General features: G+C 37.9%; 1 protein-coding gene across 1 annotated transcript in view; it reads right to left on the reverse strand.

Moving 5' to 3' along the window:
- The window catches only part of LOC126262186 (neurofibromin), a 502,919-nt gene that overhangs the window by 283,803 nt on the left and 206,426 nt on the right, over positions 1 to 12,690 (reverse strand). Inside the window, exons 26-29 of the mRNA XM_049958602.1 lie at positions 1,764 to 1,897; positions 1,354 to 1,528; positions 1,037 to 1,276; positions 746 to 937 (exon numbers count right to left, since the gene is read on the reverse strand). Of these exons, the coding sequence (XP_049814559.1) occupies positions 746 to 937; positions 1,037 to 1,276; positions 1,354 to 1,528; positions 1,764 to 1,897 (741 nt within the window). The remainder of the gene's footprint in view (positions 1 to 745; positions 938 to 1,036; positions 1,277 to 1,353; positions 1,529 to 1,763; positions 1,898 to 12,690) is intronic.

Below are 12,690 nucleotides of genomic sequence, written 5' to 3' on the forward strand. Positions count from 1 at the left end.
AAACAGTTAACTGAAAACAATAATAAAATGGACAGGGTACAATACCAAATAGACCAACTTAGTAATCAGGTTTCGGAACTGAAAGAAAAGGTAATGTTAGAGGAGGGTGACCCATAATAGCTTGTAACAACTGTTTACAAGTACAGTGGCCTACAAGTGAATCTTTATATTTAATAATTAAATTATTTCTGAGAATAGTTGTATAAAGCTCAATGATGAATCAGAAACAAAGATAGACAGCATGAAAATAATGACATTGTGTAAGTTTAACAGAAATAAGTTTATGAATCCATTAACGACATGTGAGAGAAAAATCTCCACGAGATGATAGTGATTGAATAGAAATGATTAAAGCTGGAAGAAAACTAATACAAAAGCAATATGCAACATTTTTTGTAGGAGACACTTATCTAAAACTGAAACAATACATAATTTTTCTCCTTCAGAAGAATAGAGACATACAAGATATAAAAAGCTATTTTTTTATTTGCATGTTGGTACACTCTTACACACACACACACACACACACACACACAATGTATTTTAAATTGTAACTGAAGTATGGAACTGGATATGACAATATTATGAAAAGGATAGACTGTAGGTTTATGGATATACCACTCAAATCCCCGAGATGAATCTGTACCACAAATGCAATGGTTTATAAATTTCAAGTAAACAATCCATATCACTTGTTTTACAGAGTACAGTATTTTTAATACTGTAATTATGAAGAATACTTCACTTGTAACGACGAGCAATATAGTAGAACACTGGATATCCAGCCTTTGAGGTTCCAGCTTGATAAAAAATATTCAGTGATTTTATGGACTTGAATTCTTCTTTCTCATGCATATTGTGCTTGACCATTATTTCTTCAAAGTTTGTGCTGGACATATCAATAGAACTCCACCTGGCATATGAAGAAAAAAGCAAACTACGCGACATTATACAGGCTTTAAATTTAACAAAAATTAATTTCACAACCAGAAGCCATATTATGAAAATTTATTTATCTAAAACTGGATAAACTTACTGTGAATCTATAGGTTTATGTTCTGGAGGACCAAGGTAAGCTAGCAATGTGGCCATTTTATCAAAAGGCCTGCGCCCTACAGCCTTGTGGTCACGGCTGCTTGATAAATAATCACCGATCCTTTCTTGATGGTTCCAAAGCAATCTATGCAAAGCTAGTACATTTGCATCACTGATGAAAGACATTGAATGTGATGCCTGGTCCACAGTTTCACAATCTGATGCAATCTGAATGAAAAATCTGAAAAAAATAACGTTTTCTTCAATGTGCACCAAAATAAAGTAATATCCATAATAGATAGCTTTTCAAATATATACCTTCGTCCAATTTCAAAATGAGCACGTAGGAAATCATTGAAAGGAAGCATATGTTGCTCCTTGCTGAATTCTACATGATTTGCAATATTCTGGAGTATTTTTGACATCAGCATGAGTCCTCTTTTGACAGAAGGTGGCACTTGCTTGTTCACAATACCCATTTCCTGTGGTGAAACTGAGACAGTGTGAAAACTATTAGTATGGTATCATTAATTTTGAAGTAGTTGGTGGAATAAAATGTGTTCACGGTTCTCTTATAAAAAACAAAAGTGCAAATTGGTTTTTAATATGGCAAGCTATTCCCACAGATATGCTAACAAATAATTCTTCAGATAAAGACAGAAATTATACTAATTCTAAGTGACACCCTGAGATAAAGTTAAATAAAAAAAGTACAAAAATGAACTCACCAATTGCTGGATTTATAAATCTCAAAAATATCACAGTGCCAACAGCACCAATATTGTTTTGAGGAATTTGTGGGAAACGTTTACTTAACACTTGGTATAAACAATGGCACATACTCCGCAACTGTGGAGGAAATCTGAAATACAGAAAAGTATTTGAATTTATTATTACAGTTTTAAGCCTAATAGCAACTATTCAACAAAGAGAGAGAAAAATTCTTGGTCATGTGCAGGGCCGCCACAATTTTTTTAACAGATATATTTGAAGGGAAAAATTTGGGAAAGAAAAACAAAGGGTGGACAAGACAAAAATAGTTGAATATCTATTGAAAGAAGAAAATTGGTGCAATTATCAAGAAATGAAGTGGACGGCATAGCATTGGAGAGAATTGTTGCTGAAACAAGGCACAGCCTTTTGCATAAGAGGAAGAAGAAGAAGAAGAAGAAGAAGAAGAAGAAGAAGGAGAAAAGGAAAATGATGAATGGTGATAAATAAAGAGTCTTCTTGTGGAAAACATGACAGTGGCAGAAGAAAATGTATAAAATGGGCATACAAGAGGCAAGGGAGGTGGCTCAGAGATGCAGGATGTATGAGTTGTGACAGAGAGATGAGAAGAAAGGGTTATTTATGTGTGGTCTTGTCTACTTATATGAGCGAAGAGCACCCTGAGAGATCAAATACAGTTGCTATTCACACATCATCTAAATGCAGTTTCCTTGCAACGTAGTATGTTACTCTTGCATGTGGAACCTATTACATGACTCCTTGCTGTTATCGTAAAAAACATGCATCAAATATAAGGTTTGTACAGATCAATCACAGATCATTATCCATTGTGAATATTAAAGCAACATCATTCATAATAATTTAGTGACACTAGTAATTTTTTATATACAACATTTGAGGCAGTAATTCCTGTAATTGTTAGCATCTTGTCTCACATTTGTTAATTGTGGTTACACTTTTAACAGTTATTTAGAAACATAATCCAAATGAAGCCCATTTTTATTGTTGCTATGACAGTATTCAGCCACATAAATTTACTGTATTTTTTGAGAGAAAACAGAAATACTACTACTTTTAAACCTCAAGCTTTTCTCATAATAGGGTACTATACATATTTACTGTAATTTCTATGACATTCTGTTATCAGCAGAATGATAAAGGTCTACAATGGCTGTTTTGTGCCACCATGTATAATGTTGGTGCCGCACAGTAAGAAAAGATATAAGAAAATTTTATAAAGAGCAGTAGCAAAATATAATACTGTAGTTCTTTAGACATCTTATGAAAGAAATGGATTATTGTGGGTATTTGGCAGTTGTCTTTAAATTACAAATTCACCAGGGAAAATTTCTGATTATAGTTGCTGTATTAATTTCACGTTTAAATATCCTGTACTTCCATACAGTCATTTGCGAATTGCTTCCCTAAAAAACAAACTACAATAAATCATATAATAATACTGAATCTGAAATGAGAATTGTACAAAACTGACACTTAGTTCTACTTACAAAGCACTGATGAAGTTTGTTAAATAATATTGCCAAACCATTGCTTATTCTATATATTCAATATGATGACTCCCAACAATTTAAAAGAAATTACTAAAGAGCTTCCATGAAAAGTGAAGGTTTCCATACGGCATTATTTGTAGTGAAACTTCCTGGCAGATTAAAACTGTGTGCCCGACCGAGACTCGAACTCGGGACCTTTGCCTTTCGCGGGCAAGTGTTCTACCAACTGAGCTACCGATGCACGACTCACGCCCGGTACTCACACCTTTACTTCTGCCAGTACCTCGTCTCCTACCTTCCAAACTTTACAGAAGATCTCCTGCAAACCTTGCAGAACTAGCACTCCTGAAAGAAAGGATACTGCGGAGACATGGCTTAGCCACAGCCTGGGGGATGTTTCCAGAATGAGATTTTCACTCTGCAGCGGAGTGTGCGCTGATATGAAACTTGATGGCAGATTAAAACTGTGTGCCCGACCGAGACTCGAACTCGGGACCTTTGCCTTTCGCGGGCAAGTGCTCTACCAACTGAGCTACCGAAGCACGACTCACGCCCGGTACTCACAGCTTTACTTCTGCAGTACCTCGTCTCCTACCTTCCAAACTTTACAGAAGCTCACCTGCGAACCTTGCAGAACTTGCACTCCTGAAAGAAAGGATATTGCGGAGACATGGCTTAGCCACAGCCTGAGGGATGTTTCCAGAATGAGATTTTCACTCTGCAGCGGAGTGTGCGCTGATATGAAACTTGATGGCAGATTAAAACTGTGTGCCCGACCGAGACTCGAACTCGGGACCTTTGCCTTTCGCGGGCAAGTGCTCTACCAACTGAGCTACCGAAGCACGACTCACGACCGGTACTCACAGCTTTACTTCTGCCAGTAACTCGTCTCCTACCTTCCAAACTTTACAGAAGCTCTCCTGCGAACCTTGCAGAACTAGCACTCCTGAAAGAAAGGATATTGCGGAGACACGGCTTAGCCGCAGCCTGGGGGATGTTTCCAGAATGAGATTTTCACTCTGCAGCGGAGTGTGCGCTGATATGAAACTTCCTGGCAGATTAAAACTGTGAGCCCGACCGAGACTCGAACTCGGGACCTTTCTAAGCCAAGATTATCAGACCTTCAATATCTGTTTTCCTCAGATTAGCAACTGCAATCTGCACTCATAATTCACTGCAAATTCTTCAAACAATGACCAGTGTCTTACTTAACTTCCAAATATCGTAACAAATATGACCAATAACAAAACTATAATCATATCATCATCAAGCCATGATGCGAGACTATAAAATACTAAAGAATCTAATACTTTTACTGACTAGTTCCCTGAAATATTTTGAGAACAACTTCACAGTAAAAAAAAATGCCACTACAAAGTCTTTAGTTTTTAGCTAACTGAAACATTCTGCAAAAAAAACTTCCTCAGCAAGGGGTGCAACTTCACCTGATTTACATGCAGAAAGTTTTTCAGCAGCGCAGCAGATTACTCAACATCCGGATATCTGCTTTCCTTGAATCAAACGTTTATGAAGACATGATTCTTTGGATGGCAGGGCGGAAAACCTACCATTTGAAGGGACCGCAACCAAGATTTACTGCCTACTAAGCTTTACACGCGATATATTCAAATCATGTGTGGACTTTTTTCCTTTCTTTTATTTTCTTTGTGGCCTTTGGTTACGATCCACCGAACCGGCCTCTGAAACATGATATGCTACAAATTAAACAACTTATCCAACCACACATACATCTACCCATGATTCTCATACAATATTTACATTGATTGTAAACAGATTAATTGAACCATGATGTACTCCCATCATTGCCATGAGATCTCACTCCACATGCCACTTGCACATGGAAAAGATAACATTCATGCTACCTGAGAACTTTCCTGACATACATAGCTTAAATCGTTCCTCTTATATGAAAGTGGTGATATGCAGTTACCTAATGTCATCTTCTGAATTTAATTCATAAATTTATGTAGGGGTACAAAAACAAAATAACCACTACACCACACCATCCAGCCATAGATATTTAGTGCTACTCATGTGTAGTGAAGCAGATCGCTAATTGTGAATAAAATAAATTTTGCAGTAGATGGAACCGCAAAGATGGAGAGTGAAATGGACTTTGTTTGAGGGAATCACTTATCACTGACAAACAACTCTGGCCAAGAAAAAAAACTAGCAAATTAATTACATATGAGAATGGCACTGGTTAGCTACAGGAATGTTCTTCATGTAACAAGTAGGCAGTACCGACGTCAATTTGTTACTAAGACAGCACAAGAAACATACCTTAAATAAAACTTATGGTTTACTGGTTTTGGTTCAAATGGCTCTGAGCACTATGGGACTTAACTGCTGTGGTCATCAGTCCCCTAGAACTTAGAACTACTTAAACCTAACTAACCTAAGGACCGCACACACATCCATGCCCGAGGCAGGATTCGAATCTGCAACCGTAGCAGTCGCGTGGTTCCAGACTGTAGCACCTAGAACCGCTCGACCACTCCGGCTGGCTACTGGTTTTAAGAAAACAGTAATAAGATTGCCCACAAAAAGGAAACTGAAAGATACCTAATGTAGAAGATTAAACAGTTGTAAGTCGGGTACTGGAAATTTATGCAAACGAAGATCTTGCTACTCTCTGATGACTTAATGTATTCAAACATTGAGGTGTAACATGTTGCTTTGGCTTGAAGTGATACGTCATACCCTGACCTTTCAATCCGATGAATGATGTCTGTGATTTTTAAAAAGTAATTCTCTTGTTAGTTTAGAGTAAGTTTGCGATCCGTCTTGGGTGTACAGAATTTTTTGTATTCTCTGGGCAGGTCTGTGTGCTGTGGCGAATAAACAGTATATGCAAAATGGGGCATCAGATGATGATATCACGCCGTGCTGAGACCCTGCTGAAGCTAACCATTATTGCATGCTACTGATGTCCCACCTGGGAGATACACTCTGGTCTATGGAACCCCCAGGAGTTGGATACATTGCTGCTGACATCTCTAGGAAGTGAAGTCAGTCAATGCTTGACAGCTCTGATGCACAAGAGATGTTGTAATTGCTGATGCTGTATAGCTTGAAGTTGTAACTAGCTGTAAAATGTAATGTGCATGATGTAACGGAAGTTTAACATTAGTACTGCAAGAAGAAGTGTTCACGATCATTGAATGGTTGCTCATTTTCTAAGTAAATTTTCAGGCTGCCATAGGTATCACAACAGAGGAAAAGGAGTCTAAAGAGAAGTTACTTGGGCAAGGAGTCTAAAGAGAAGTTACTTGGGCAACAGTCGCTTCTGCAACTGGTTTCAGGTGCTAGAGGGTAAAATTGATAATCTACCACGACCATAAACTAGAGACGCAAACAGACCATACAGATGTACTCATGAAAAGGAATTAAACAGAAAGAAAGCCAGTCCCAATAATGGACTAATAGATGAATTGCTTGAGGAATTACAAATAGGAAATGTGACAAACTTGTCCGAATGATTTCCAAAGTATAAACCAGATGGGGAGGTGCACCCCTCTTATTTTCTAATAGTATTCTCCAGGTCACTACATAAATGGTGAAGTATTAAAAAAAGATAGATTTTCTGGTCACTTAGAATGTGGTGCAGCTGGGTGGGGAATTGTACATACTGAGGAATTTACTTCTTGGGACAACTTCCACATAAAGTTTAAAATGAAGGATATTGGTCGACTGTGTCACACATGTTGTTCCAAAAAGGTCAATATTTGGGTACAAATGATTCCTGAATTCCAATACTCAAAAGATGTATTTGTCGACTGGACTTTCCCCAGTACATGTCATGTGCAAAACGTTTATAGGGGAACCACTTAAAATATTCTACTTGGACAAAAATGCACAAATTCTCAGTCCTTGTGAGGCAAACTGAGGAGCTACTTGATTGACAAGTAGCGGCTCTGATATCATAAACTGACATACGGCTGGGAGAGCAGTGTGCTGACTACATGCCCCTCCATATCCGCATCCAGTGATGCCTGTGGGCTGAGGATGGCATGGCGGCCGGTCGGTACCATTGGGCCTTCATGGCCTGTTCGGGTGGAATTTTAGTTTTTGAAGTGCACAAATTAAGTAAGCAAGTGGAAGGGCACTTAAAGAAACTGTATTTCTCGTGGATCCCTCCACAGGACAAGAAAAAGGTTTGTATAATGCAAAACTGATAGAGACACAACAGCTTAAGACTAAATTCCTAGCAGGACCTACCACATTAATTAATTTTAGATTCTTTTAACTTCCTTAGACTAAATGAGGATAATTTTTCTTTTTTAAATTCCATCCAGCACAAGGATGCAATTGCTTCTAACCTTCTTTAAATTTGATAAATGGGTAGATACTGTGTGACAACATATCAAAAATCTTGTGTCTCAATGTCTCTTTATAACAGGTAAATTTTAATGATGATATGTATAAATGGAGATGATGATATGTATAAATGGAGGACATCGGATGATATTATTCAAAGATAAGTGCACATAATGTTCACTGCACAATAACGACCATGACCTTTTGCAACATCACTGACAAGAGGAAATGAACGTAGGAATCTAGGAAATATCGAGAATCATTTAAATTTACCATACAAATCTCTAAATGCAATTTAACAGTAAAAACATATGTTAAGGAAGCAAAAGACCTACACAATAACCAACTGCTATTAAAAAATATAATAATAAATAGCATATTAAGCAATACCTAGATGTTAGCTTGGTTACATCTGCCAGCAGAAAGAGAGTGTAGATATCCACTTTGGGAATTAAGAGACAAGGTAAGCTAGGTAGTCCAAGAAGTCAGTTCAAGCTATAAAAGGGAGCGAGCTATCTTGAAAACAGAAAGGTGGTTGAAGGGTAGAAAGTTAAGGAGAAAAAGGAGATATGGGAACAGTATTGGCATAACAATTTAGGATTGCGATGGAAGTATTTTTCTGCATTAAGTGATGTGTTCAACATCTCACAATGGTTGGATGCTGTTGTTATTCAAAGGCTTACTCCAAAATGGTAAGGCAGAAGAATTTACCTCGATTAAATAAACAAGCAAATGCATGCCCGAGTTTCATTGTCTACATAAGGCGCAGGGAACATGAGTATTGGGTGTTGTTGTTGTGGTCTTCAGTCCTGAGACTGGTTTAGTGCAGCTCTCCATGCTACTCTATCTTGTGCAAGCTACATCATCTCCCAATACCTACTGCAACCTACATCTTTCTGAATCTGCTTAGTGTCTTGGTCTCCCTCTATGATTTTTACCCTCCACACTGCCCTCCAATACTAATTTGGTGATCCCCTGATGCCTCAGAACATGTCCTACCAACCCATCCCTTCTTATAGTCATATTGTGCCACAAACTCCTCTTCTCCCCAATTCTATTCAATATCACCTCAGTTATGTGATCTACTCATCTAATCTTCAGCATTCTTCTGTAGCACCACATTTCAAAAGCTTCTGTTCTCTTCTTATCTAAAGTATTTATCGTCCATGTTTCACTTCCATACATGGCCACACTCCATACAAATACTTTCAGAAACGACTTCCTGACACTTAAATCTATACTCAATGTTAACAAATTTCTCTTCTTCAGAAACGCTTTCCTTGCCATTGCCAGTCTACATTTTATATCCTCTGCACTTCGATCATCATCAGTTATTTTGCTCCCCAAATAGCAAAACTCCTTTACTACTTTAAGTGTCTCATTTCCTAATGTAATTCCCTCAGCTTCACCCAACTTAATTCGACTACATTCCATTATCCTTGTTTTGCTTTTGTTGATATTCATTTTATATCCTCCTTTCAAGACAATGTCCATTCCTTTCAACTGCACTTCCAGGTCCTTTGCTGTCTCTAACAGAATTACAATGTCATCAGCTAACCTCAAAGTATTTATTTCTTCTCCATGGATTTTAATACCTACTCCAAATTTTTCTTTTGTTTCCTTTACTGCTTGCTCAATATAGAGATTGAATAACATCGGGGAGAGGCTACAACCCTGTCTCACTCCCTTCCCAACAACTGCCTCCCTTTCATGTCTTTCGACTCTCATAACTGCCACCTGGTTTCTGTACAAATTGTAAATAGCCTTTTGCTCCTTATATTTTACCCCTGCCACCTTCAGAATTTGAAAGAGAGTATTCCAGTCAACACTATCAAAAGCTTTCTCCAAGTTTACAAATGCTAGGAATGTAGGTTTGCCTTTCCTTAATCTTTCTTCTAAGATAAGTTGTAAGGTCAGTATTGCCTCACGTGTTCCAATATTTCTACGGAATCCAAACTGATCTTCCTCGAGGTCGGCTTCTACAAGTTTTTCCATTTGTCTGTAAAGAATTCGCGTTAGTATTTTGCAGCTGTGAATTATTAAACTCATAGTTCGATCATTTTCACATCTGTCAACAACTGCTTTATTTGGGATTGGAATTATTATATTCTTCTTGAAGTCTGAGGGTATTTCGCCTGTCTCATACATCTTGCTCACCAGATGGTAGAATTTTGTCAGGACTGGCTCTCCCAAGGCTGTCAGTAATTCTAATGGAATGTCGTCTACTCCTGGGGCCTTGTTTCAACTCAGGTCTTTCAGTGCTCTGTCAAATTCTTCACGCAGTATCATATCTCCCAATTCATCTTCATCTACATCCTCTTCCATTTCCATAATATTGTCCTCAAGTACATTGCCCTTGTATAGACCCTCTATATACTCCTTCCACCTTTCTGCTTTCCCTTCTTTGCTTAGAACTGGGTTTCCATCTGAGCTCTTGATATTCATACAAGTGGGTCTCTTTTCTCCAAAGGTCTCTTTAATTTTCCTATAGGCAGTATCTATCTTACCCCTAGTGAGATAAGCCTCTACATCCTTATATTTGTCCTCCAGCCACCCCTGCTTAGCCATTTTGCACTTCCTGTCGATCTCATTTTTAGACGTTTGTATTCCTTTTTGCCTGCTTCATTTACTGCATTTTTATATTTTCTCCTTTCATCAATTAAATTCAATATTTCTTCTGTTACCCAAGGATTTCTACTAGCCCTCGTCTTTTTACCTACTTGATCGTCTGCTGCCTTCACTACTTCATCCCTCAGAGCTACCCCTTCTTCTTCTACTGTATTTCTTTCCCCCATTCCTGTCAATTGTTCCCTTATGCTCTCCCTGCTGAAACTCTGTACAACCTATGGTTTAGTCAGTTTATACAGGTCCCATCTCCTTAAAGTATCGAGTAATGAGCAACAAAGAGTTTCAAGTTCCGTTTGGCTTGTAACTCCTCAACAGAATGAGTCATGGTTATGTACATAATGTCATTCATGTTAGACTTAGTTGCTTACGACCTCAGTGTAAACATGAGTAGATACTAGGAAGTGTTGAAGAAAGGTACAAATTTATAATTACACTTTTACATGATCCTGACTTAGTAGCTAATCATAAGCTAGGTTAGGTCTTAGTGATTCGGAATTTAATACATTTTTGATAAAAATACTGAATTAAATAGATGGGTTTGTAAATGTTCTTATGGAGAGAGGTTTTACTTTAAGCAATTATTTCTTTTAGCATTTTCTGTGGACTAGTGGATACCAGGATTAGTTTTACCAGGATTAGTTTTCTATATCAAAGACTCACTCACCTGCTTCAAGAGTAACCAGGATGAGCAATTAGTAGTTGAACATGTAAAGTAGTTGATGGACAGTCTTATTTGTGTATAGCAGACACATTCTTGATAATAAATTTAAAAGAGAATCAGAGGGTATGAAGAACATTAGTGTGTAAATAGAATTTTTCTTACCACGGGGGGATAGTGAGGTGTAACAGATTGCTTTGGCTTAAAGTGATATGTTATACTTTGAAGTTCCAATCCAACAAATGACGTTCGTGGTTTGTAAAAAGGAATGTTCTTGTTACTTTAGTGTACATTTGTGATCTGCCTTCTGTGCACAGATTTTTTGTATTCTCTGTGCATGTACCATATGCTGGGGGGAACACATAATATCTGTGAAACGGGGTGATGGACAGTGATATTACGGTGTGTTAACCCACTCCTGCAGTGAGTGAATACTCCATGCCGCTGGCATCCAGCCTAGGGAATATGTTCCAGTCCATGGAACTCCCAGGAGCTGGAGACATTACTGCTGATGTCTCTTTGAAGTGAAGTCAGACACTTGACAGCTCTGATGTACAAGAGATATTGTAACTGCTCATGCTGCACAGCTTGGAGTTAACAGTAGCTGTAAAATGTGATGCAAACCTACACATTGTAATGGAAGTTTAATATATGTATTGCAAAGAAAAAAAGTTGGAGATCATTGAACAGTAGCTGGTATTCCAAATGACTTTTCACGCTGACACAGGCATCGCAATGGAGTAAAGGAGTCTGAAGCCAAGATATCCAGGCAGTTATTACTTCTGCAACTGGGTTCAAGGGTAAAATTGAGAATACAAGGCAGCCATGAATTATACATGCAAACTGACCACAAAATATTCAAATATGGTTGTCAAAGAGGCGAATGTCTACAAGGTGTATGTAGCATAAATTTACATATTGAGGAACGTAACTTAAGAAAAGGTAATAACTTTTTATAAGAAATAAATTAAAACCTCACAACCATGCTGAACCCATACAACAAAGCAGTATTCACTGAATGTGAAGTAAACCACAGGGCGCCAGAAGAGCTACTTGTTTGCCAAGGTAAACCTGTTATCAACTGGAGGTTTGCTTTGAACATGACAGTGCTTTACTAGGAATGTCTCTCCTGGAGGTGACAAACCTTTACCTTCCTCTGGTCTTTAAACTGACTTACCAAGCAAATTGTGAGTGGACTCAAAGTTTAACATGGACTCTGGACCACAGTGCATTGGCAACTGCAACACGGTCAGGTGCGAAAGAAGTGATAAGTAACACGAAAAGTCCAAGACTGAACTGAGGACTGATCCACTGATCCATTTAACCACTGAGCCAAAGTTGCAGAAAATTTGACAAAAAAGGAAGTCATTCCCCTATCTGTGACTCCACTTTGATCTGTTTTTATGCCATGTATTTAAAAGGCAACACTTTATAGTAAAGAAAAGACTTCATGCAATCCCAGTAATATATACTAAAATTATTGTGTAATGGCATCAGATGTTGGTCAATCCTGGATGAAACATGATTTGTGGAAACTAAATGGGTGCTAATAACGTGACCACAAGAATCATTAAGACCATTGGTGATTCCATATCAAGTGATGTAGGGATGTGATCATTCATTCTCTCATCCATTCACTGGGTTTCACAGACCCCATTGAGAAGGACAGCTTTCAGAGATGTGAAATGAGCTACTTATAGATTAACAAAAGGCAAGCAAATCATACAAACTTAATCTGTGTACAATAATAACGATAAAGTATTACTATATTGCTTAAGGGGCTCC

Source organism: Schistocerca nitens, chromosome 1 (assembly GCF_023898315.1).
Source record: "Schistocerca nitens isolate TAMUIC-IGC-003100 chromosome 1, iqSchNite1.1, whole genome shotgun sequence".
Lineage (NCBI taxonomy): Eukaryota > Metazoa > Arthropoda > Insecta > Orthoptera > Acrididae > Schistocerca > Schistocerca nitens.